Source organism: Primulina huaijiensis, unplaced genomic scaffold (assembly GCF_012295235.1).
Source record: "Primulina huaijiensis isolate GDHJ02 unplaced genomic scaffold, ASM1229523v2 scaffold15321_ERROPOS2750371+, whole genome shotgun sequence".
Lineage (NCBI taxonomy): Eukaryota > Viridiplantae > Streptophyta > Magnoliopsida > Lamiales > Gesneriaceae > Primulina > Primulina huaijiensis.
In genome coordinates, this window is record NW_027343115.1 from 17597 (window position 1) to 44713 (window position 27117).

Consider the following 27117-nt stretch of genomic DNA (forward strand, 5'->3'; position numbering starts at 1 on the left):
TAGTATAATTTACAAGACATATGAATTTTAATGGGACGAATCAGGAAATGCTATTTTAAACCCGTATATGTTCGAGTTATTCAAATGTTAATGAAACAGCAACCAATGCTATATTTCTATTTACACACTTTACTAGATATACATTTCAAACCAGTGGCGGTACTTATATAAGCTTCAACGTTACACGGGAGGAAAAGTAAAAATAATTTAACAAAACATCTTAAAGTATCATACACTTGATTACATCACAATCTCTGGCTTCAAGATGTTCGACTTGATCTCCTTGTGAGGCAAAACCACCCCTCCATTGCTGTAAACTTCATCACAGACATGAACGTCTTCTCCAAGAATCGTCATGTTCTCCACACGAGCCCACTGGCCAACAGTCGAGTGCCACCCAATGATACTACTAGAAATACAAGCATGTTTTTTGATACGAACACCACGCATTACCGTGCATCGAGACAGCCTCACGCCCGTCTCCACCACACAACCCGGTCCAATTGCAACATCAGGCCCTATCAAGCATCCCTCCCCAATTTTTGCAGTTTCATCAACTAGTACATTACCAATTATATGAGATCCCGCAGCCAACTTAGGAGAAGATTTCTTCTTTAAGGAGTCGAGGTAAAGTCTTAGACCGGTGATGTAGTCTCTTGGCTGGCCTATGTCCATCCAAAACCCCGGCAGGACCATTGCATATAGCTTTTTCTCGGCTGCTATTTTTGGAAACACCTCTTTCTCGATTGAGGTGGGGCGTAATTCTATACGATCAAGAACTGCAGGGTTCAACAGGTAAATTCCAGCATTGATCTTGTTACCCACAAATAACTTTGGCTTCTCAACGAACCTTTCCACTTGTCCAGTGGATTCTTCCGTTACGACAACACCGTATTTAGATGGCTCATCAACCTAAATCAAGAGATTAATTGTCACCATTTATATGAAGTATGACCTGGATCAAAACAAGAATCTTAAGGAAAAATAAAAACATGTCGAGGTTCCTTACCTTGGTGACCATTATGGAAGCCTCTCCTCCATGGGAATTGTGGAATTCAATCATCTCTTTGAGCGGGTATTCACTGATGACATCACTGTTCAGAACAAAAAATGGTGCACCAGAATCATCTATCAATTTGTCCCTAGCCAAAGCAAGGGGACCTGCAGTTCCAAGAGGCTCAGTTTCTTGAGAGCACAAAATCTTAATCTCAAGCTTCGCCTCAAAATCTTTCAAGAAATTCAGCATAACCTGTACAAAAACTTTCAATTTTAGTAAAATATCTATTTTTAGTCAGTTCTTAGTGATCTGTAATACTGGAAAGAGAAAGCCCAAAACAGTTCACCTCAGGCTGATAATTGATAGCCAGGACTACTTCAGTCACTCCAATAGCTTTGAGGGCTTCTATCTGCAATAGAAACGTACATATTGAACTAAGGACCGAGGTTTGACATTGATTAATCAAATGTAAGCTTAGATATAATTCCAAAAAAAGCTGACCAGACATTTTATACCTGATGCAAAATCATGGGCTTGTTAGCAAAATCAACAAGTGGCTTTGGCACGCTCAACGTCAAGGGCCTCAATCTAGTGCCGAACCCTCCAACCAGGATTAGTGCCTTCATCCTTAGATTGAGAAATTTTTTCTCTATAGATTTAACAGCCTGAAACAAATTGCAAATTGAGTCATTTCAACCCCATATATATGCAAGAGAAAGGAAGAAGCATGCAGCTCTATAAAACTCTACACTGACATCTGTAATGTTATATAATGATACGTCTCAAACTCATCGAAGTTGTTGGTTCTCCATAACCGTTTCACGCTCACATCGACACGAATGCATTATGTGCATGGCGGAGTCAAGAAGAGGAAAATACATAAAATTTAAAGCTGTGGTTGAAGCAAGTTGTTCTGTTTCCTTCTCCCTCTGCCGGTTGAACATTAAATTATCTCAAAACCACCCATATGTATCATGAAATTTAGTTATTTAGGCAAATCTTAACAATAAATATCCAATTATGCACGTATGATTCACTCAAACTTTCCTTCAACATACAAAGTGGGGTGACGCAAGCATATACGTCTTGAGATAACGCTGAAACATGCACCAAATTTAGCACGGAAAGCAACAAATTTCCAGCTGTATTACAGGCTGGATCTTTCAATAAGTAAACAGATATATAATGGACTACCAGTTCTAGGTCATTGGACTATGCCAAAGTTGCTACTAGAGGTATTTCAATTTTTAAGATGGATTAAAAAAACCAATACTCTCCATCAATTCCTACTCTATAAAGTTCTCGGAAAAGACTGTCAGATGGCATGAAATCCTTTACATGTTGATTTCAAGAAGATGTTCCTTTAAATCTAAGCCACCAATACAAGTTCTTAGATAAGCAGGCCCAAAACCAGAGACCTACCCAGATATAATGGAGTAGCAATAAGCATTAACCACCTAATGCAAAATTTTAAACAAAAATTTTCAATTTACATTAAATCAACGAGGAAATGTTTGGAGTTCAAAGCAGCACTTGCATATCAAGTCCACAACTTGTTTCTTTATCGTGAAGATTTTATTTCTCACCTAGTATTATCAACAAATATTAGTACTGTAGATTATAGTAATTGCAAAGCACCAATCTCCGACAAAAATGTAAAGCTGACTTTCCAGAGCAAAGTGTCCAACAGCTGAAATGTAAACTAGATTTAGAATTGAACTCACATCCATATCCATGAGTAATCGAATGAACACATCTCCGATACTCAAAATAGAAGACTTTTTCTAACCAAGAAATAGCAACCTATTAAACTCATTTAAATCACCAAAAAAAGTGCCATATGCAAACAGATCCAAATGAGCATACCATAGTCATAAGACTCAAAGCATTTCCTTCAAGTAATAATATTAATAAAAACTCGATCAAACATAAACAAAGGCCTGATCAAGACCAGCAATCGGACAAATATAAATCCACATTGCCAGATTCCATCCAAAACACACACAACAGCACTAGCTAATATCCAACAAGTAACGAAATTCAGATTGAACAAAGATTATAACACAAACCCAGGTACGGATTCGATATAACATAAGATCTCAGATGGAAATTCAATCCAGAAAACGATACCCTTTTGCCTTTAGGCGTGGCAGATCCGACTCCCGTCAAAGAACTGTATTTGTTATTTGTCTATGTTGCCTTGAGTAAGACCCCAGCGCCACTCCTGTCTCCAGTGTCGGTGTCGTGGGAGTGATGGAGAGTTTTCAAAGAATTTCAACAATCAAGAAATTTCAAATCTGTTTTTGTATACAGATAACCATCCATTCTGCCTTGGATATTACTTTATCTCCGGATCAAGAAATGTTTGGCATATACAACTTCTATTAGCACAAATCATGAAAATTATTTTTGGATGATTAAAATAATTCCGTGCAAAACATGTCGTGTAATCAATTAGGATCTAAAATTAAGATATTTTTTTTTCGATAATTTTATTCATTTTTCGTAACAAATGTTGATGATATATCATATACATAAACGCCACATCAATTGAAACAAATATTGATTATAATATATAACTTTAGAAACATCCTTCCGTATTACAAATCCACATTTTACTTTCCATCCTATATTTCATTTAGAGTAGTTCTGTTGTGAGACGATTTCACAAATCTTTATCCGTGAGACGAGTCAACTTACTGATATTCACAATAAAAAGTAATACTCTTAGCGTAAAAAGTAATAATTTTTCATGGATGATCCAAATAAAAGATCCGTATCACAAAATACGACCCGTGAGACCGTCTCACACAAGTTTTTGCCTAAAAAATAATACTCTTAGCATAAAAAGTAGACAAAAAATTGTGTGAGACGGTCTCACGGGTCGTATTTTGTGATACGGATCTTTTATTTGGATCATCCATGAAAAATTATTACTTTTTATGCTAAGAGTATTACTTTTTATTGTGAATATCGATAGGATTGACCCGTTTCACAGATAAAGATTCGTGAGATCGTCTCACAAGAGACCTACTCTAAAAAGTAATATTTTTTCATAGGTGACCCAAATAAGAGATATGTCTCACAAAACACGACCTGTGAGACCGTCTCACACAAGTTTTTAGCTTTCATTTAAAAAATTGACAAACTTTCATTTTAAATTTTTATTAGAAAAAAGTCTTTTTTTTCATTTTTCTATAATATATCACATACGGTCACAATCTACTAGTTAAATATCACATCTAAAACAAATACAAATTAGTTAGATATTTCATTTAAAAAATCGAAAAATTTCATTTAAATTTTTTTAAAAAAAACATCTTTATGATCACACACCGCCACAATCTGCTAGTTAAAATGAATTAAAAAGAATGTTTAACCGATCTTATCATATCCTGTGAATATTACTATATAATTGAAAAAAATATTTGAATAATTAAGTTACTAAATTATGCATAAAATTAACAAGTAGGAGATGGAATATGGCTTCGATCTTATTAAGAATTTACGTACGAGGTTGGTGAACCTTTGGCACCAGGCGATGGCTTGGATTTTGGTTTCATATGAGAACAAGTCATAACGAGTCATCACAAATAAATTATTCCCCAGATTTATCACCATTATTTAATTTGTTTGACATTTTAAACATTTTTATCAAGAAAACAGTAAATTTGGTCATCATGTTGTGTTAGAAACAATTGTGTTAGAAACAAAATGTAATGATGCTACGAGGGACGGAGATACATGATTTAAATAACAAAAAATCCAATATTTAAAAATAATATCGAGAATAACTAAAAAAATAATAAATAAGATCAGATATGATTTGATCATTATGAACAAATCCAAAATCTTTGTAGACAGAACCATTCACTAGTTTCCAACCATGAGGTGAATGAAATCCGATACATAAATCCGTTAATAAAAAAGTCATAAAAACTTTTACTGTATCTTATATAGGAGCATTCTAAAAAATTAAACCTATTTTCTAAATAAAAAATGTAAAATGTGGGATACCACTGTATCACGGTCCATTGCAACCATTTTTCAAAAAAATTAAAAAATATCTCAAATTATACATTTTTGGCACATATGACACAATGTACATGGCATGGTTGATCAGTGCCAACATAGTAGAAGAATTCATCAGTACAGTGGAATTGTTAAAATGTAACAGGCCTCAACTACTAAGGAATAGTCATCAAATGAATACAAGTATATGTATAAAAGCTACTGTACATACGTATACATAGAACTTGGACATATGTTAATGACAATGGAAAGGAAACTTCTAAACTATCAAAACTGTGGCGACCAGGAGGAAGATATTCAGTCTGGTGATTCAGCAAGCAGTAGAGTATGCCACCAGCCACATGCTATATTTTTCGAGATGCATCCGTCCGTTAAAACTTGACTAGGGACATTGCGGTCGATCACATCACCTAATCCAAGCTGCAGGTTCATGTAAAACTAGATGGATTGCAATGTATCCGTGTAGCATATGTAACTGAATTATTTATATGGTTGTTGATATACTAAACTGTATAGAATCTTTGCATATGGTAATGAAATACATCAAATGTTGAATATGTCAAGGAAAATTGTTGTTATTATTGTTTGATCCTTGTTTACTACGCCAAAAGTTGGAGACTGTACCTGACCATACTTGTTCCAACCCCAGCAAAATGCTTTTCCATCCTCTACACAAAGTGATGAGAAACAGTCGGTGAATCAGAAAGGCACCACCAGTGAGAAATGAAGCTACTGAACGTGGTTTTATCACACAAGCATATGTTGCCAATTAAAGAATAGACTGGACTAGATGTTAATCAGAGAAGAAGCTTGCATATTGTTCCGAGTACGAGTACACATTCAATTTAATAAACAGTTTGGCTTGCTTTTGATCTTCTTTGCTTTATGGAGATCAAAATGCATCACTCGTGTGTTCCAACTGTTCATGACCTCAAACTTTAACAGTGGCATCATGCTAGCTTGTTTCGACGTGTAGGCGAATTTGTATGCCACACAATGAAATTTTCTTCGGTGACAACTATTTCTTTTAATGATGTAATTAAACAAATTTTCAATGATTTCAGATCCCTGATTAAGGAAGACAAAATTGTTGGGATGCCAATCACAAGTTATTAAGTTTCCAACATGGAGTTGAATCCTATGGAAATTACACCAAGTTCAGTTTCTTCATTAATCCAAATCCTTCAACCTAACACAATTGTAGTTCTTTCACGTGTTCCGGCAGTTTAGGAAGGGAAATCTTTGAATGCATATTTCATTAGGAGTTAACGAGGACAATCAGGACCCATTTTAATGCTTATCAATTTGAAATTTTCTTTGGATGTACTGGACATCACAATCTTTACCTTTGAGCAGGAAAAATTAATATCTTGTTTCAAATTTGAATCATCTAAATTCTATAAAGCTTGCAGAGGTTGACATGCGTGAGACCATTATGGAACATTTACCGAACAATGTGGATTATATTTTATAATTCACTTGAAAAAGAAAAACAATAAAAAATGCTCCATATAAGAAATCTTAAAGATTTCTACAGGACCTTTACTTGCTTGAATATTTAGATACCTGAGAGAATTGCAGAATGACGAGCTCCACAAGATACAGTTTTCACGTGCACGTTTTCCAAAGATGGAGCATCCAATAGTCGAGGCAAAATCTGAAGGCATTTCAACAAAATGAAATACTGAATTAGTTGTGAGTCAAGAAGTAAAATATTTCATGACCAAAATTAAAATGCATCAAGAATGTGAAACCCTAATTAGTTATTTTGGAAGCAACGTTTCTAATTTCTAAGTGATAAAATTCTAACGAGACAACCATATTGTTGGAATTCCATAGTAAAATTCATACAATCCTTTCCATCAGTGGGTGATTCTGCATCAAGTAACGGAGTCACATTTATCAAAAAGCATGATATATCTCGCTTTGAAGTTTTCGATTCAATCAAAGGAAGTTGCAACAATACCTCAGCTTGATTTGTGCCAGTTCCTAACTGACCAAATTGATTCCCCCCAAAAGCATAAACATCACCATCAGCAGATATGCAGACAGTATGCCAAAGTCCCGCTGCTACCCCTTCTATCTTAATACCAAGTAAGGAAGATACACAAGTTGGGCTTAGCTCGTCATCTGTATTTCCTTGACCACACTGCATTATGAAACAGTATTTTATAATAATGAATTTGTACTTAATCGGTCATGTAAAACAATGAGATGAGAGTTGATAAATGGGCCAAAAGAACAAAACTAATAATTAAATTGAGAAAACATATTGTTTGAACCACACTCACTTAGCATATCAACATCAGATGAAGAGTTTAAGAGGTAGCTAATATATGTATTAAGTCAAATGATGAGGGGTAAACAGTGAATATATGACACAAATGAATAAGTACGTCTAAGCCTCGCAAATTGACGCTAGAAGCAAAGTCGAAATCATCCGACCATCTTCTGTATAACTCATAGAAACTGTAAACGACAACTGCCACTACTTGATAAGAAAAGTTAGTATTTTAACAACATATTATTCAAAAATTGCATAGAGAAATTGATAAGCCAATATGCAAAAGATTCTGATGTATAATCTCCAAGTCTTAAAAGAGACCCACAGTCAAGAGCTAATATTTTATGACCGAAACCTTTGGAAATGCACATATCGGCATATTAGATTTTATTTGTATATGTAGGATGTGCATAAACTAACAAGACCAAATAAAACTTATTTGAAAATCGCAAGTAAGCTGAGATCTCACCTGTCCGTACAATCCCCAACCAAAAGTTAATATTGCACCAGCATCTGTTCACCAAAAAAATCACATCAAAACATCCATGCGTAAATACCCAAGAGTACAGATGGAGGTTTACTAGAAAGTTATTCGTTATTACCAACCAGAAAGAAGATGGTGGCAACAAAAAAGCCTTGACGTATTATCTAGTTGTAAAGAGGATATATCACAAAATTAATTGCATTGACTGGTGAGTACAACGATAAAAAAAATCATATAGCCTAGTCATGATATTGTAAAAATCAAAGCAGGTGGTGTATGACAGAAAATGTAATAAGACCCTACCTGTAATTACTGCGCTATGTCGACCTCCACATGCAATGGATATTACATAACTTCCAGGAACTCTAAAACCTTGACCCTCTGAACCCATGCTTCCACGAGAAAGGGCCATGGAGCGATCTTTGGAGAAGGACAAATCAATGCATGGCACGGGATGAGGAGAGGACACCATTCTGATCCGAGAACCCAATCCCAGCTGTCCTTCACCCCCATAGCCCCAACCCCACACCTGTCCTACATCTGAAACTTCGGAAAAATATACAAGATCACAGCTCTCCTGTTATTAAATTCCCCGAGTACCACGTTGCAATGAAATAATGTGACAACAATTTACCTGACAATGCTAAAGTATGTCGACCACCAGCAGCAACAGTAGCTATCCTTACACCTTGGTTAAGTGTCACCAAGCATGGAAAGGCTGAGAGAGTTTCATCACAAGATGTTGAGCTTTCAGCTACCTGTTTAGCTGGGGATATTCTTCTTCGCTTCGTAGTTTCATCCCCACCTTTCGTATCACCACCAGACCCTGTCCCACATCTGGATTTTGACCCCTGAGACCGAGGGCTCTCTGTAATGGAGCCACTCTTCAACATTTTAATCTGGGTAACTTAAATGCAAGACTTTTTACAGGAAATACCTTGATCAGCCAGCAAAGAGCTGTGTTTCTCAAATACCTCCTTCTCTGTGCTTAATCCTGTTGCAGGGTCACCAAAGACCTTTCCAGAAGGAACACATTCTTTCCACCCCCAAGTGTAAACTTCTGCACCCTCTGCTTTTGACCATTTGCGCTGAGTCGGTTTATGATGCAACAGAAATATATGAACCAAGAAAAACAATTACATGCATAGCTCATCCCGGATTCATTTTACTTTAATCCACTATAAAGTTTTCAACAATCATGTTATTGCATTTCCAAACCCAGCCAAAAATGGGAGTCAGCTGGGAACATATGGAGGCACTGCCTAAAATGCAGAGTTTTTTTTAATTTTGGATGAAATTCAATGCAATAATCATACATCATTTCCAGTTAACCGATGAAATTTTTTTTTTATCTTTGTTACATAGTTGATGCTATGTGGTATAACTATACTCGTACATCTAAACTCTAAAGAATATGGTTCTGTGTGCTTTGCTTTAATCTTTATTCTTTAATATAAGTTCATTACCAGATAAAGAGAGAGAACTATAGGCAAACTAAAGTCACACTTTGTTCACTACTTCAATACTGAAAATCAGATTAAGCCTACCTGTTACAGCCACACAATGCGCCCAACCAGCAGCAGCTTTCGTTATTAAGGCCTCTGTCGGAAGTGGAAAAGGCTCTGGCATTTCCTTAAAAATTACCGGTGGAATACACAGGTTAAAAAAAGAAGAAACTGAAGAGACAAATCAACAAAGCAAAACAATATGTCGCACTACCCCATGTTTTCCTGATGTCACGTAGCTTTGACCTAAATCATCTGTCGATCCCCATGTAATGAGCTTCCCGGGATCTACCACCATCAATTTTGCAAGATTAGAAGTCCGAACGTTTATAACAGTAGATTTCAAGTTAGAAAATAAAATAAAAATTTAATTAAACCAGTATTTAATTGGTAAAACAATAGGTCGCTACATCCAAGATTTTCATCCGTGTATCAACTAAAATTTTTAGAAGAGTCCCGTTGACTTTAATCTCAAAACATGAAACATAAACTTTGGAAATGAACCTTAATTGAAAAACCCAGTCATATAATATAGTATATCTTGAGGCCCGCATTTTGCAGATTTCATTGAAGCTTGATGCTAAAAATGCTTACAAATTTCTATCTTGTTAGTTTCACTCAAAAATATAGATAAAGATATTGATAAATCAGAAAAGGGTTGTACAGAAACTGAAGAACATAAGCTATGCATCTCAAGTACCATTCGAAAAATTTGTAAGAAAAACAGAAAAAACAAAAAACCCCAAATGTTTTTTTATATTATATCCTTAAGAAAAAGAAGAAGAAGAAGAAGAAGAAGAAGAAGAAGAAGAAGATTCAAAGGAAAAAGATAACCTGAAATGGCCATGGCAAAACCACAGCCACCACCACAAACATCCTTCCAAGAATTCCCAGCGCCGGGAGGCAGCCGTACGGGAACCGGAGAAAGAAGCGGCGACCTTTGCGGCAACGCTCCCGGTAAATACCCCCACATCAGCACCAATTTCTCATTCCCCGTTCTCACACTTTCTCCAACTCCTTCCCCACGTAGATTCATTCCTCACGATATTATACCACCAAATTCTTGATCAAAATATCAATACTCTCTTGCTAATCTAAGGATTTCTAGAAGCTAATACTGAATCTGTGTTGAAACTGGAATATTGGAAAAGCAAAGCAAACACTAAAATCGTCGTATCAATTTCTGGGCTAATACGAGTGCTACGTAGGATGATCACGTGGACTCTTTACAAGTGTCGGGTTATGAGCCGTAGATCTTTCGACGATTCTTGGCCAGGAATACGAAGAAGTTTCTGGAAGGCATGAAGGAGCTCCCGCATACCATTTCGCCCATTTATTCCTTGTCACGTGTCTCTCTGTGGGACCCACAGACTTTTTTTAGACGACATTGCCCTTATGAAGCGACACGTGTCGAGAGACTAAGGGTTTGATGACAAGTGATGATTAATCTCTGTCTTTTGTTTTTGTCAATAGATAAGCCAATCAAGGTATCTCCTATTTTTTTTAAAAAAAAATTTTCTATATGTCGAAAGGTTTTTTTTATGGGAGAATTGGTGGACAGTACCCAAACCAAACTCAAATTTGTTCTTAATCCCTGGTGAGAGAAAAAGTTTTCATAAATACCAAAATTACCCTTGTATCCTATTTAATTATAATTGATCCCCGCGCTTTCACAAAATGGTATCAGAGCTTATAAAAAGCCCCGAGCCTCTATCGTGTGATCTGACACGAAGCACGACTCTCCGTAGGGGATAACCTAGACTCTTCTACAGAGTTTGAGGTTAGCAAGCTGATAGGTACCTTTTGTTGTGTCACCCTACCAAAGATCACATGATCGCCCATCTCCTTATCCGAAAGCCGGAGCTCTGGGTTGGGCACGGAGACCAAATGGTATCAGAGCCATAGGTTGATTTATTTCAAACACAAAATTTATTGTTACATAGAAACGAAATGTTTGAGGAGGAGAATTTCGAAAATTATGAATCCGAATTTAGTTTCGAGAAAAATAATTAACAAGAATTATTCCAATATTTTGGAATATAAACAAGGGAATCTAACTATTGTTAGAAATCAGAAACAGAAAGGGAAGCATCAGCATCCTCAGGTAAACTTATGATTCAATCTAATAAGTTTATGGAAATTATACCAGATTCTTCTAAGCTCTCTTTAGATCTTAGAGAAATTCAGAAAACAGTACAAAACTATGGTAATATGCTATATTTTGTACCACAACGAGTTGAAAAAATCCTTGAAAACCAGGAAGAAATTCTTGGAATATTAAAGGATATTCAAACAAGAATTCAGAAACTAGAACAACAACCAAGTTCTAGTAAAAGATCTTCAGGAGGATGGTTACCACCATCATTTGGTACTGAACCTTTGTTACATCAACAAGGAAAGGCCAGAGTGGTGTCAAAACCTTTGACTGAAGAAGAGAAGATGATCAATCTAATTAAGTCTGTCTCAGAAAAGAAATTAATCTGATGACAACTTTAGAAAGGATTGGTCTGGATGATCTACAAGAACTTGCGGAATCTTTCGCAAATCTCAAAGTTGTAGATCTAAAGATGAACACAGCAGGAGGTGAAACACCTGCTATAACCTGGTCATCTTCACAGGAACTACCAAGGGAAAGTGTGGGATCTCAAAATATACACATGAGAGAATCTCAGACTGATTTCCATACTGGTGGAGGTTCACACCCTGCGGGAACAAGGACAAGGAGAAATCAAATTCCCTTGCACCAAACCCCCTATGGGAAAACTGTTTTAGATCCTATACATCCTTACGGGGTTATGCTTAACCTTGATGTATTAGATTTCAAAAACAGAGAAGAACTCATAGATGATTGGACATCTGCTATGAGAATTGCAGCAGGAACACTTGATCTCAACAGAGAAGGATTCATTAAACTCCTAGAAATGAGTCTTATGGGATCAGTGAAAATTGCTTGGGACATGACTTCGGTGGAAACTAAAGAGTCGGTCCTAGCTGGAGAATCTCTAAGCGAGATAGCTGGAAGAATGGCTACCCTATTTAAAGCACAATTTATAGGGGTAGACTATTTTAATAGTCAAGACACAGAGAAGAGGAAGAAATATACTCAAGCTCTGTATAGTCTTGAATTACATGACATCTGTTTAGTAGATGAATACATTATGTTATTCACCAAATATAGATGGAATTCAGGAGTCGAAGAAGATACAGCTATGCAGCTTTTCTTCGCAAAAATGCCCAGTCCCTGGAGAGAAATGCTCATAAGGGAATATGTACCTGGAAATCCAGATACATTGGCACGAAGAGCTTCTTTCCTTAAAGGAAAATTGGCGGAATGGTGCCATTTGGCAGCATTACAAAAGAATTACAAACGATTAAGGGGTATTAATAAACGTACGCCTTTGTGTTGTAAAGAAAATGATCTTCCAACAATTATTGGAAGTAAACCACAAAAGCATAAAAGGAAAAGTTTTAGGACTCATCCTTATGCTAGAGGGGGAAGGAGTTCTTGGAAACCAAGAACAATATGGTCTAGACAAAAAGCCAGATCTTATAAATCTGGACAAAGAAGCGGACCATCAAGAAGTAGGATATCCTCCCAGGCATCGAGTACATCTCGGAGCACAGGAAGAACACCTACAAAGAAAACTTTCAGAAGGGCTCATACACGAGCTAATGAGAGTTTTAAGGACTGTAATTGCTGGACATGTGGAGCAAGAGGACATATCTCGACTAACTGTCCAGAAAACGAAAAAAGAGGTATTAAACGCTTCGATCCAACTCCGGATATTGAAGAAGCAGTTTATTACCAAGATCTTATTCAGGTATACCGATTTGAGGACATTGCCTCAGATGAAAGTATATATGAAGAAGAAGAAGAAGTTTTAAGTCAAGGAGAATCCGATCAAGGAGAATCCGATGGAACTGAATCGGAATCTGACTGAAAACGAGGTGTTACGACACGAAACACATGAGGATTTGTCTGGGTTCTTTAGCCAGACAAAAATATCTAATAACATGGTTCAAAGAATCATGAAAGAAAATCCTAGTCTACAGAGATACCAAGGATTCTCTGCAGGACAGGTAGAAAAGTTCTTAGGAAATCTTGGCCTAAGAAACAGAAAGCATCATCTAATTTATAAAGTCTCCAGAAGGGAAATGGCAATCCCAATGGAACTTACGGGAAATAGAATGGAGATGCAATTAATTCCTTCTGAAGAAATAAAGGAGGAATTACAAAAACTCAAGATCGAAGTAGCAAGGACTATGTCCTGGATTCATATTGGAACAATCCAAATTATGATAAAAGCTACTTTCAAAGAAGGTATTGATTCACCCATTGATATTGCTATATGCGATAAAAGAATGGGGAACCTTCAAGATTCAGTACTGGGAACTATCTCAGGAAATCTCTGTGCAGGAAAGATTGTAGGAGTTATCTATCCACGGATAGCTTACAACCTGGCAGATCGAGATTTTAGCCGAGCCTTGACATTACATCAAAATTTCAAGGAGAAAAGGCTAATGAAGGAAGGTAATAGACCATATTCTATTACCTATCAAATCTCATATGCTTTATCTAATACACATCATTCAGAGTTGTTTATTAGAAATGAGTTTATTGAGATACCAGAAATATTTGGAAAAGTTGCTCAGGCAATTTATCCAGAACGAGTTGAGTTTCCGGTAATACAGGAAACAGATATCCAAATACAAGACAAACCGATTCTACAAAGGAATCAAAGTCTTAGATTGGAATCAAGAAGACTATCTTTTCAAGGAGATAGGATTACAAGCTACAGATGGGGAAAAACCCCTGTTCAAGAAATCCAACATGAGCTAAAAAGTTTTTCAACAATAGGAAAGCTTAGATGCCCAGAAGGGTGGAAGGAAGTCGAAATAGTATTTGATATTACGAAACAAAGGAATCAATTTCCTTGTAATACCATCTACTATTTAGAACAACCTATGATAGGAACTTACCAAGGAATGATCCAAGTTGGAGAATTGGAAGTTCATATCACAGGAAGTCCAGGAAAAGAATCAGATCAACTGATTCTTGGACTAGAGTTTCTTGAGGAACATAAACCTTGGAAACGTCTAGAGTATGGAATGGAGTTTATGGCAGAAGATAAGATGTGGAAAATCCAATGACCACAAGTCCATTCTCCATATACGTTCCAGTCGGAATGTTATATGAACAATATAAGGCAGAATATTTTGCTGCTTATATTGATTCAGGTGCTGGTATTTGTACAGCAAAACGAGGAGTTTTTCCAACAAGTTTGGAAGAAGAATTACCAAAGATTGCTGGAAGAGATTTTTCCAGAAGAATCTTAATCTTATGTAAAGGGATTAAGATGACTGAAATAATGATTGGCGGTGCTGGGCAAACACCTTGGTATAAGGTGAAGACACCACCAATTTATTTTCATGATACAGGAGCTGACATTTTACTAGGAAACAATTTCCTACAAATGTTCAAATCCTATACTCAAGAAAATGAGACAAGAAAATTAGTGTTTACAACTCCTTGTAACCACAAAATCATAGTCCAGAGACTAAGAGAGGCATTTTACAGAAAATTGCCAATCCAGTTTCGCAGCAAGCGTGGTGATTCAGGACAACTTCTGAACCCAAAAATGAAAGATTCTAGAAGGTTTGGAGAAACAATGCTCCAGTTAAGAGCAGATAAAGAACTCCAACCAGAAGAGATAGAATGCCTTAAGATAGCTCTACATAAAAATGAAGTAGAGTTTGAATCTAAGGTATCCCTGGAAGATGTCAAGAAGAGGATCAAGGAAAATTATAATGAAGATCCCTTGGCATGGTGGGACAGAAATCAACTCAAAGCTTGCCTTAAAATTAAGGAAGGCAAAGAGTATGAATTTGTCCGCTGCAAGCCTATCCCAATGAATATCATTGACCAAAGGGATATGCAGATTATAATCAAGGAACATTTGGACCTTGGATTAATCAAAGCAGGAATGTCACCATATAGTAGTCCAGGTTTTCTGGTAAGGAATCATGGTGAGATAAAACGAGGAAAACCCAGATTAGTTATTAATTATCAAGAAATTAATAAGATTCTGGAGTTTGATGGGTATTTTATACCTAGTAGAGAACATCTAATAAGTTGCATACGCAACGCCAAGATATTCTCTAAGTTCGACTGTAAGTCTGGATTTTACCAGATTAGGATGCAAGAAGAAAGTAAGAAATTCACAGCTTTCTCTACACCTCAGGGACATTATATTTGGGAAGTATTACCAATGGGATTGGCTAATTCACCCCAGATATTTCAAAGAAAAATGGATAATCTTTTTAAAGATTATTTTAAGTTTATGTTTGTTTATATTGATGATGTTTTAATAGCATCTAAAGATATGAATGAACATGTTAAGCATTTGGAGATTTTCTCCAATGTCTGTAAAAAAGAAGGACTGGTCTTATCTGAAAAGAAAGCAGTCATTGCAACAAGGAAGATTGAATTCCTCGGAATTGAAATCGATGAATCAGGAATTATTCTGCAAGAACACATAGTGGAAAAAGTGCAGAATTTTCCAGAAAGACTCAACGACAAGAAGCAACTTCAAAGTTTTTTAGGAGTTGTTAATTTTGCTGGGATGTTTATTAAAAACCTAGCAAAACACAGGAAAGTCTTTAGTCCATTATTGAAAAAAGATGCTAGATTTATATGGACAGATGAACACACAAAAGGACTATGCCAATTAAAGGAGATTTGTAAGAATCTTCCAAAAATGGCTATTCCTCAAGATGAGGATAATCTGGTATTGTATACCGATGCCAGTGATCATTGGTGGGCAGCAGTTCTTACTAAGCTCACACCAGAGGGAGAACAACCATGCAGATATTGTAGCGGTTTATTCTCAGATGCAGAAGCCATAAGATGGCATATCAACGAAAAGGAATTTTATGCAGTAAAAAGAGCTTTTGAAAAATGGCCATTATTTTTACTTGCAAAGAAATTCACTTTGAAAGTTGATAACACACAGGTGAAAGCGTTCTTAAGGAATAGAATTGAATCTAAACCTGAGAAGGCCAGATTATTAAGATGGCAGGCATTATGTCAAAATTATATTTTTGATATTATGATAATTAAATCTCATGAAAATATTCTTGCAGATTTTTTAACAAGAGATGGACAGCATTGACATTGATGCTATTATCAAGATGCAGAGGCATTTGAGGGAACACCTTGAAATGCTTCAAACCGAGTTCAACAAGTTGGCCGTAAACGCAGAAGTTGCGGGAAGGCTACAACAAGCCGATAAGAGAATTGTCTCTGATCGAATTACAGGATGTTTACAGGCATATACTCAGTTATGGTCTGTAATGCAAAGGCCTATCCTCCAAGGCATTGAGAAACCATTGGTTTCCCAAATGGAGAGTTTTCGAGTACAGGACTCTATACCTGTAGCGGGGGATTCAAATACCCCTTGCACAAGTGTTAAGTCGGGATCATCTATAGATGAGTCGGCTAAAACAAAAATTGAGACTCCAGATCCTTATCTCGAGTCCTCAAGTCAACCCTTCACCTCGGGGATTGAAGAGGGAGAGATCAACCTTAGGCCTCGTACTGACAAAGGCAAAACTAAGGTTGGTACTAATGAAAATGTAATTTCTCCATTTCAGGTTTACCAACAGAATTGGGAGAAATTAAACACAAGAATTGGCATCAACCCAGCTATGGTTCGAGTTGATATTGCAGGAAAATATCCTAGGGTATGGATGAAACAAAATTCATATCCAAAGGAGGTCAAAGCCTGGTATGAATTTGGGGCTCTTGCCTCAGTTTATACTACTTCGCCCAGCTTCCCGGAGATATCAGCATTACCAAAATGGATTCAGGAAGCTGTTCATGAGACTTGGGCAAATAATGATCATTTGTCCAGAGGAGATGTTTTGGAACTATACTTTTTCAGTGCAGCACCAGAACTAGCAGGAAAAGGCTCACACGAAGCCTTTCATTTTATCAAGCTAAGGAGGCCAGACATGAATTCTCAAAAATTTATAAAGGATCCTCCTACAAATGAAACCCCCTTAGTCTCTTCATTTAATGAAGATGATATGTCTACCAGGAGAGCATGAGGTATCTTGGTCTGTCTCACAGAGATGGACAAAGTCAAGTTTCCATTTAAGTTTTACCAAAATTCTTTAAATGGATCATTCCTGTTAAACACTATGACAGGAAAAACTACAAGCTTTGCAGAAGATCTATTCGAAAAGAAAAGAAATCTTCTATGGAACAGCAAGATGCCGGCAAGTAAAGAAACTCGCCGAAAGTTCTGTAATATGGCACACATAGGAAGATGGTCAGAAAACATCTGCCTTGAATGCCAGAATCAGAAAGAACCGGAATTCGGTAAAGGTTTCAAACCGAGATCTGATCGGAAACATTTTACCGAAGCAAGGACAAGTGGGGAAGGACCACATTCACATTTTCCTCGAGGATACAAAAAGCTGAAGATTCTTCGACAAAATTAAAGGGGAGATGTGACTAAACCCACTCACCAAAAAGAAAATCCACCATGTGAGTGGAAGGACAGGACCACCAATAATCGGTGGAAAAATGACAAAGAACATCGGATACCTTATCTTTAAAGATAAAGGAAATCCAATCAAAACAAGAAACTGGAACCAAAAATTTACAATATAAATACGGGTAATTTGGAACCAGTAATACACACCAGAAAAATCAAAACTCAAAGATGTATCGAGTATATCTTAAAGTTTTGAAAAGAAGGATAAACTACAAGCGGAGTGAAGCTGCTGCTCTCAAATCAATAATTAAAATGTATAAAGAAAATGGTGATGAGATAACAGCAGATCTATTCCAGACTCATCTCTATTGGTATCTCAGAGAATTAAAAGAAGATGAGAAGTTGATTGCTAGATTAATAATCTAGAAAAAGACAAAGTGGAAGGACCATTCAACCACTACATGGTCCCAAGGCAAGCTGTAAAGGCTTATCAAGATTTGAAGTCCGAATTTCAAATCCGAAGAAGCCTTCTATAAATAAGGCAGAAAGAAGGAAGTGGAGATCATCGAACATTTTCCTCATTTCTTTCAATCATAAGTTGTAATATTTTCTCTTTTAAGTTTATGTATTGTTCAAGTTCGGCTACTATAAGTAGCTAAGCAAGTTCCTCCTCCTCTACAGGAGGTTCTTATGGAATAAATAAATGTTTGTGTTGGAATAAAGAAATTTTTGCTCTCAGCCCCTCTCATGTATTATTTTCAAAATTCTATCTTTTGCTGTACACCTTAAGGTAGGAAACGAATTAAGGTTGTGCTAAGTGCTGCTGAAGGAATCTGCTTAGTAACCATCGGTTGCGATCGTGTGGTTGAATTGTGAGGAGCAGTTCGTAAAATACGGTGGATATAACCCGGTGGCATTCTGGTCAAAAAGGTATAAGATTTAATTTATTTTACGGAAGCATGATGGGCCATTATTTAAAAAGAAAATTCAATTAATTAAAATAAGGAGTAAAGAGTATTTTAGGAAAATAGGGAGTGAAAGAAAACGTATGTTTGAATAGGGACTGAATGCAAAGTCTCCCTTTTTTTATTCCCTTTATTAATATATTTATATTTAATAAAAAGAATAGTATTCTCTTGTGAAAATGGTCTAAAATTGAAAATCTCTGGAATCATTCACAATTTTCATTATTTTTTTTACAAATACTCCGAACATTCTCGGACAGTTCGAACAGTTCAATTCTTTTTGATGGATCTTAGTTATAGTGAGCGAGTGATTGATTGACCTCAAGCAAGATTCAGTGGTTAATGTTGGTTGCCTTGGATTTTCAAATTGGACCCCAAAAGTACGGAAATTTGCATATTGGGTCTTAATTTCGTTAACCTTGGTTGATTAGTTGGTATGATTGGATTCATTTGGACCCTCTATCAAATCTTGGGCAGGACCACACAGGTTAGGCCCAACTATGTTGCTGAAAATTGACTTCTCGAGTGGCTCCATTCCATTCCAATCTCAAAATTACCCAAACAAAACCGAGATTTTGAATCGAATTTTTCTTTGAATTGTTCATCTAACACATATACTTTTTAAATAATAATAATAATAATAGATGTAACAGTTTTGATATGCTGGACACCTACCGTGCACATCTATGTGAGCACCGATGAGGTGTTACTCACCCATTGGATGTGATGAAATATAGAAAAATTGTGTATCCAATGGATGAGTGACACCTCATCAGTGCTCACATAGGTGTGCACGGTAGGTGTGCAGCATATCAAAACTAATATATGTAAATATAAGAAAAGTCAAACATGGTTTGAACTTAACATAATTCTTATATCAGAAAATCTAGACACCAAAATCATTAAAATAATAATCATAATGATATAAACTTTCTCGATATGGCGTATTTAGTCGTTCTTTTTCTTGAGAAGATCCACGGCCTCTTTGCTATTTTTGGAGTAGTAATGGAAAGATTTGTTGTTAGTAGGCCAAAGAAATGCCCCCATTGCGAAATCGCGCTTGTGAGCTAAGTCACCAATTGCAGGCAACCCATACTCAGCCAACAGCCTATCCAGCATCCATTCCGGCATTTCTTGGTACTCATTTTTAGTGTATTTTGGATAGTGCAAAGGCATTTGAAACCCACTTATATTCTTGTTGATGCTGCCCATTTTCATTCCCCGGCCTGTGTGCGACGTTGGGATTTCTTGGTCCTAAATCATGTGCCCTTTTTATGGGGGCTAGCAAGTTACTTGTCACAAGTAGGTGATGGGCTACCTTCCCTATAACTAGCTTTATCTCGTGTTTGCTTGTTAGGTATGGATACATAAATAAACAGAGTAATTTAAGTTGAGAGAATAATAAATAAAATTTCAAGGTTAACATTAATTTTATATATATATATATATATAGAGTGACTGTGGCTTTTTCAAGAAACTAGAAGTGAAATTTTAATTTAGAGATTTTATAGAGGAGTGAAAATTACTGATTAGTCTCGTATTATAATTATTTTGAAGTTATTATCGAAATCGCCTTATGACCAATAAACCTATTGTTAAAGGAAGGCACAACTTGAGGATGGTATAGATAGATAGTCAGTCATCTTCATGCACATGATATAGAATTTGGTGTATGAATTCTCGAAAGTTTTTGTACTAAGGGTTTGATCCTTTAAATTTTTTTTTTATTGGTTTTTTTTATGTTATTGTAAATAAAATTATGTTCGTTCCAATTCTCAATCCTCTTCTTCAAAAAAGTAATATCAAATGATGATCAAATTCAAGTCTCGAACTCTAAAGAAGAACCTTCTTTATTGAGGCTCTTAATTGTTGCCAATAGAGCTACAAGAGCAAGTATAGAACATGGATTAGCATTATATTATTTTGTAATCTTCACCCACCTCTTCTCCCGAGGTTATACGAGTATTTTAGCGAAACGATCGATTCCATCAATCTAAATAAAAAAGAAGCATTTGCGGGTAACGTATGATAGGTTCGATCACACAATTCAACTTCAAAATAGTTTGTATGTAATCTAAATTTAATATTTTGAAAAAATTGCATCATTTAAATCAATACATTGATGATTTTTGTTTTTAATTATAAAGTAGTATTTGTAAATACTTCAAAAAATTAATATGAATTTTTTTTTTGTAAATTGTAAAATTTTATAAAAGAAAAATCCACTATCGTTTTCATTCACGTTGTATTCTGTCATGATATTATATTCTTCGTTATAAATTTATTTTATGTTTTACAATATATTATCAAGAACAATCCCATATAGCTAGCTATGCTTGTTTATTTTTGTTTAAATTTTATATTTTTCCATTTAGGAATTTGGAAAAATGTGAATTAGTTAAATAATTTGAATTAACTGTGGAGTAATTAATTGAAGGAGGCAACAGGATGATCATAGAACGTGGCTTCGAGAAAAGAACACCCGAGAACCAACGTTTAGCTTTCTTCTACTTCAATCAATCTTCACTACACCTTCTTCTTCTCCCTCGTTTCCATTGAATCGCTACAGTTTTGAAGATGAAGAATGGCGGAGGAACATCGGCTCTGATCAAGATATCTGCTTTTCTTTTTGTTTCCGTCGTTTTCTTCTACTTGGGCAAACGCTTCTCTGATGTATCCTTTTCCCAGCAGCTTTCGCTCTTCACCTTTCAGGAGAACCATGAAATGCCGCCAACTTCGTCTTCGATTGCCCTTTCTCCCAATTTCAACAAAACCTTTGATCTGTCGTCGAATTTAAATGAGACAGCGTCGCCCCCTGCATCAAGAATGAAGGAAAATGCGATTTCACAGCCTCCTCCTCGTCTGCCGCAGCTGAAGGCGCCGACACCTCCGTCTTTACTGAGGATGGGGGTGGTGGATGAGAACGGTCGGATGACGGATGATTTTGAAGTGGGAGAGTATGATCCTGAGGTGTTGGAGAATTGGACGAGGGCGAATGAGACTCCTGGTTTGGAGCGAGGGGGTGAGATTAGAGTTCGGATTAAGAAGTTTCCGATGTGTGCGGAGAGTATGAGTGACTACATACCTTGTTTGGACAATGAAAAAACAATTAGGAAGTTGAGCTCGACGGGAAGAGGGGAGAAATTTGAGCGGCATTGCCCGGAAAAGGGAGAGGGTTTAAATTGTTTGATCCCTGCTCCTAAAGGGTACAAAACTCCGATTCCCTGGCCCAGAAGTAGAGATGAGGTTATGTTTTGTCTTTGCTTACCAATATTTTTCTCAATGTTTTTTCTCCTCTTTTTGGCTCTCTGTTTTGAAAGACTGGGTTTTTTGTTCTTTAAGATTGGATTTATGTTAAATTTGGGTTCTTTCTCAGAAAGTGAAACGGTCATAGTCTCCTTGAACGTTCGGTTTAGCTAAGCACCTTTTTCTCTTATGCATGATACGTAGCAGGATATGTATCAAGCCTAAATACAAATTTAGATATAGGTGAAGTGACTACTTGACTTGTGATCCAAATTCATGTGATGATTTTGAGAGCTGTTAGGATTCTTTCGGGGTGCACATGAGAGTGATAATTATTTAGACTTTTTGGAAATCTTCTACAACTGATTATTCTCTACAGGTCTGGTTTAGCAATGTTCCTCATGCCAGATTAGCTGAGGACAAAGGAGGTCAGAATTGGATTGTGGTTGACAAGAAGAAGTTCAAGTTTCCTGGAGGTGGCACTCAGTTCATTCATGGAGCTGATCCGTACTTGGCTCAGATTCAGAAGGTGTTTAGTTGTTATAAATTTTCTAGCCACCAACAGCGAAATATGAGAAATAGGGTATGGCCTAAACAGAACCAAAATTAGATTTGAAACTCTCTTTTTTGCTCGTATTATTTAGATGCTCCCTGAAATTGCATTTGGTCGACACACTCGAGTTGTCTTGGATGTCGGTTGTGGTTTTGCAAGCTTTGGCGCTTATCTAATGTCACGGAATGTAATTACGCTTTCTATAGCTCCAAAAGATGTTCACGAGAATCAGATTCAATTTGCACTTGAACGTGGCGTGCCTGCAATGGTGGCTGTATTTGCAACTAGACGTTTACTTTATCCAAGTCAGTCATTTGACTTGATTCATTGTTCGAGGTGTAGAATCAACTGGACTCGAGATGGTATGATTACTCCTTCAGCCATTGTGATTTTTAGAAAGTTGATAAAGTGTGAAAATGAAATTGTCAATATTTTCAGTGTAATGATAAGATATATGAATCAGTTTTGTGCTTTTGGGCATCGAGTCATAGAAATGCTTTGCCTTGTAGTTTATTGATTAACTGTGGTTGTATAATGCGGGCGATTCTGTGATTAGAAGTTTCGTTCAAATGCAAAATACTTTCACTTTTGTTTGGTTATTCCCGAAAGATCTTCAATAGATGATTATAATCAGTATGACTGCTGTTAGTGCTTATGGTTTGTGCGTTGTTTCATAGATGGGATATTGCTGCTTGAGGTAAACAGGTTGCTTCGAGCAGGAGGATATTTTGTTTGGGCAGCACAGCCTGTTTATAAGCATGACGTAGTCCTTGAAGAGCAATGGAAAGGTAAAATGCTTAAAACTTTGGTATGAATCACAGACCTATTGCCAAATTACTTGCACGCTTTTCTAGTAAAATCCCAATGGTTCTGGACTTCCGTGGTAAGAAACTAAAACATTTCCAAATCTTCCCATGACTAGCCTTGCTTTTGTCCCCTGCTTTGAACTTGGTGTGATATTTACATTTACGCAACAAAAAAAGGAAAAATATTGAATTCTCATATCATTACTGTTTCATAGAGACACTTAGAATTTGAATTGCATTTGTGTATAAACAGGTTTGGCTGCCTGCCTCCAAAATAATCAGCGACTGGCAGTCTTTTTTTAACACAGTTTTATTTAGCGTTTCCAGATATGATTAACCTTACCACGCGTCTTTGTTGGAACCTTGTAAAGAAGGAAGGTTACATTGCAATATGGCAGAAGCCAATCAATAACAGCTGCTATTTGAGGCGGGAGGAAGGAATGCAACCCCCACTCTGTGAATCTAACGACGACCCAGACAATGTTTGGTATTGTATTTGATATAACGTCTTCTGTCGTGATAATTAAGGTTCATCGTCTAGGTTTTAATTTGTAGATAAGGTGACCTTTGTTTTATGGTATAATTTTTCCCATTTCAAAATATTTTAGGTATGTTAATTTAAAGGCATGTATAGCTCGCCTACCTGAGGAAGGATATGCTTCTAACATTGCTACTTGGCCTGAACGCCTGCAAAATCCTCCGGATAGGCTTCAGAGCATAAAATTTGATGCTTATATATCAAGGAAAGAGCTTTACCGGGCAGAATCAAGATATTGGAAAGAGATAATTGGAGGATATGTCCGTGTTTTACATTGGAACAAGTTCAAACTTAGAAATGTGTTGGACATGAGAGCCGGTTTTGGAGGGTAACTCTTTACCTTCGTTTTATTCACAGCACACTCCTTCATAATTTATGATATGAAGGACCACATATCTTGCCATCAGTTGGCTTTCCTGGGTTTTGATATTGATACGTAGTTCTTACCTGGCAGTTTTGCAGCAGCACTGAGTGAAAACAATTTGGATTGCTGGGTGCTCAATGTTATTCCTACAAGTGAACCCAATACATTGCCTGTCATATATGACCGTGGTCTCATTGGTGTCATGCACGACTGGTAAATGTTTGTTTATGATTTTCCTGTTCAAGTCTGCATCCCCTATGTACGTTAGCCACAAACACCACGCCACGCCACTCCCAACATATCTTTTTTTACAAGCTTAAATTTATTGAGTATTGTCAAAAAATATATTTCTTAAATAGCAATACACCAGTTATTGCATAATGAAAATCCTGCAACGTTTCAGGTGTGAGCCATTCGACACATACCCAAGAACCTATGACTTGATTCACGCAGCAGGACTTTTCTCTGTTGAAAGAAAGAGGTGAGTTTTATTTCTACTCTATTTGCTCTATGTGACTTCTTTCTTTCTGGATATTATAATCTGTTCTGGATGAAATCCTGCAATTTTATAATATTTATCAGGCTCTGACTTTTAAATATACAGAGTTCTTTGGCAGTTGATTATTACGTGGAAATTCTTGATGTTCGTTGTCACTATGTTGACCATCTCATAAATCGGAAACTTCATTTATTGTTTATTTACTGAAACTGGGACATATTTGTTGACTTCTCTATCTCAGATGCAATATCTCTACCATCATGCTTGAAATGGATCGAATGTTGAGGCCTGGTGGACGTGTATACATTCGTGATTCTCTTTCTGTAATGGATGAACTTCAAGCGATTGGCACCGCCCTTGGCTGGCATGTATCATTGAGGGATACATCCGAGGGACCTCATGCTAGTTATAGGATCTTGACTTGTGACAAACGCCTCCGGTAGTCATGAGATATTGACGAGACTCAGAATATATTGTGTGTGGATAGAGATGCATCCCTTCACCTTCAGATTAAAGGTAAAAGAGAATAATCTTGTGTATAATTTATAAAATTATCCCACTCCCTGGAAAATAGATTTAGTTTCCTCTGAAGTGAAGTCATTTAAAAATTGTACCTTTTTCGTCACGTATGTCATGAACGGCTCCTTAAAGAATCAAAAACACAATTTTACGAGTCATGTTCGGACACAACATAAATGGCATAGTAAATTTAATTGCTAATAACCATAGCAACAGACAATTTTTTTCATTCGATATTGAAACTTGCTACATGCAAAGTTCGTAGGTTTGTGGTACGTATGAGACACAAATTTTATTACATAAACAACCGATCACCGGATTATGAACCCATCGGTCCAACCAAACACGATCTTGAGTCAGAACCAAGTAAATGTCAAAAGAGCCAAGAAAAGTAGAAAACTACGTTAACCCGTGTTCATAGATCCTCAATAAAATGGATCATCTTTTTTACCAAATGTGATAACCATTCACGGAGGCATGCTCTTTAATAGAATATTGACATTGAGAGCAGACGAATTTTCATATAATTTGGGCTACTTTTGTGTACCAAATACAGATTTTTCACCAACACATGATGGGGTAATTTGCCACTTTATTGTTGACAAGGTATTGGTTTTTTGCAAGCCACGTACAAAATATTCAACTTCATTGCCATCAGAATGAAGTTGACCAATTACACTCTGGGATCTTGGCCACCAATTTTGCTGCCTTTCACTTGAAGATGCCTGGGCAGGCTAATTACTTGTCCCATTTTGTTGTTGATCAATCCTCAGATTCCGAAACTTCTTTCCTACCTGTAACGGCATTGGTTTCCTCTGAGCTTGTAAATGAGGGCTAAGGCCATTTCTGCTGTGATCTGTAGCAGGTTTTCTTGCCACAGATTGCACGGCTACTGAATTTGCAATGGATTTTCTAGCTAGAAATAGTGAATAGGTATTTGGTAACCATCTCGTGTTGCTGTAAACATCCTCCTGTCGTCCAGAAAACGGGCTAGCTAATACGTCGCTCTGAACCACTTGGGCAATGGTCAGCAAACTGAAAGTGCAATCAGGTAAAATCTATGTCAATCTCATTGGAAGAGCTGTGCTCTATTCTGTTTTAAGCGACTCTATTTCTATTCTTGACTATTATTTTGAACATGAATCTGATATCTCAAATAGGAACGACAATGTTGCTATGCTAATATTTGGTATAAAAAATACATTTGCAAGGAAAAAAATGAAGAGTTCAGCCAAAGAACTTTGATTGATCAATCTCAACCTATCGGACTTGAGCCTGTTTATGTTTGCAGCACAAATATCTTCAATGTGTTTTACAGCAACAGCCCTCCCGCCTTCAGAAGACACATGAATCAAAATCATATTAGATCAACCATTTATTTTACCATACTAATTAACTCAAATTGAGCATGCATCAACAGCTTTCATTAATAATATTTACTATGGCATCACTTTTATTAAGCCAAAGCATATAGCTACACTCTTGGAAACCTTTTAACAATTTAATTTAATTTTCCCTCCTTGCCAATAGATACAAGCATATTCCCAGAGTAACGAGGGAAACAAATTGCATCAAGTAGTTCTTTCAGGAAATAACAATTTAACAATACTGATCGTTTTCCTTAATCAAGTATAAAACATATAACTGTTTTTTAAGGGATAACAGAAGTTCATGGATCAATGTATATATCAGAATGTCAGTGAGAGTAAGATTTGTTTCTTAATCTATATGTGGATGATAGATTATTTACATCAAATCCAATTATATATATGATGTTGAATAATTTCTATCTACAAACTTTTATACGAAGGATGTGGGTGATGT

General features: G+C 36.5%; 4 protein-coding genes across 13 annotated transcripts; 1 reads left to right on the forward strand and 3 right to left on the reverse strand.

Annotated features, from left to right (window-relative positions):
* Window positions 1-87: 87 nt before the first annotated feature.
* Window positions 88-3330, reverse strand: LOC140965874 (mannose-1-phosphate guanylyltransferase 1-like). 4 transcript variants are annotated; one of them, XM_073426101.1, is made up of 6 exons: window positions 3128-3328; window positions 2584-2687; window positions 1513-1662; window positions 1344-1406; window positions 1010-1249; window positions 88-912 (listed from the first exon to the last, which is right to left on the reverse strand). In XM_073426101.1, the coding sequence occupies exons 3-6, from the start codon at window positions 1621-1623 to the stop codon at window positions 241-243; spliced, it is 1086 nt and encodes a 361-aa protein (XP_073282202.1). In that variant the 5' UTR covers window positions 1624-1662; window positions 2584-2687; window positions 3128-3328; the 3' UTR covers window positions 88-240. The 4 variants fall into 4 exon arrangements, with proteins under 4 accessions (XP_073282202.1, XP_073282200.1, XP_073282201.1 ...); XM_073426099.1 differs by lacking the exon at window positions 2584-2687 and having other exon boundaries at window positions 3128-3330; XM_073426100.1 differs by lacking the exon at window positions 2584-2687 and having other exon boundaries at window positions 3123-3328.
* A 1732-nt stretch (window positions 3331-5062) lies between these two features.
* Window positions 5063-10507, reverse strand: LOC140965868 (ultraviolet-B receptor UVR8-like). Of its 5 annotated transcripts, none has more exons than XM_073426084.1 (11): window positions 10137-10502; window positions 9517-9590; window positions 9345-9429; window positions 8735-8869; window positions 8432-8665; window positions 8101-8343; window positions 7783-7826; window positions 6996-7178; window positions 6596-6686; window positions 5654-5697; window positions 5063-5449 (listed from the first exon to the last, which is right to left on the reverse strand). In XM_073426084.1, exons 1-11 carry the CDS (start codon window positions 10336-10338, stop codon window positions 5327-5329), a joined length of 1458 nt encoding a protein of 485 aa, XP_073282185.1. In that variant the 5' UTR covers window positions 10339-10502; the 3' UTR covers window positions 5063-5326. The 5 variants fall into 5 exon arrangements, with proteins under 5 accessions (XP_073282185.1, XP_073282188.1, XP_073282186.1 ...); XM_073426087.1 differs by having other exon boundaries at window positions 8101-8337; window positions 10137-10500; XM_073426085.1 differs by having other exon boundaries at window positions 8735-8866; window positions 10137-10499.
* An 8980-nt stretch (window positions 10508-19487) lies between these two features.
* LOC140965870 (uncharacterized) lies at window positions 19488-20042 on the reverse strand. Its single transcript, XM_073426091.1, has one exon. It carries the CDS (start codon window positions 19984-19986, stop codon window positions 19717-19719), a length of 270 nt encoding a protein of 89 aa, XP_073282192.1. The 5' UTR covers window positions 19987-20042; the 3' UTR covers window positions 19488-19716.
* Window positions 20043-21202: 1160 nt separating this feature from the next.
* On the forward strand, window positions 21203-26714 carry LOC140965878 (probable methyltransferase PMT11). Of its 3 annotated transcripts, XR_012173165.1 has the most exons (11): window positions 21203-22014; window positions 22394-22543; window positions 22659-22929; window positions 23245-23355; window positions 23701-23860; window positions 23982-24239; window positions 24366-24488; window positions 24679-24756; window positions 25016-25290; window positions 25900-26344; window positions 26454-26712. XR_012173165.1 is itself a non-coding variant. In XM_073426106.1 (9 exons), the coding sequence occupies exons 1-9, from the start codon at window positions 21346-21348 to the stop codon at window positions 25215-25217; spliced, it is 2022 nt and encodes a 673-aa protein (XP_073282207.1). In that variant the 5' UTR covers window positions 21203-21345; the 3' UTR covers window positions 25218-25822. The 3 variants fall into 3 exon arrangements, 1 of the variants encoding a protein (XP_073282207.1); XR_012173164.1 differs by having other exon boundaries at window positions 25900-26714; XM_073426106.1 differs by lacking the exons at window positions 25900-26344; window positions 26454-26712 and having other exon boundaries at window positions 25016-25822.
* Window positions 26715-27117: the final 403 nt, after the last annotated feature.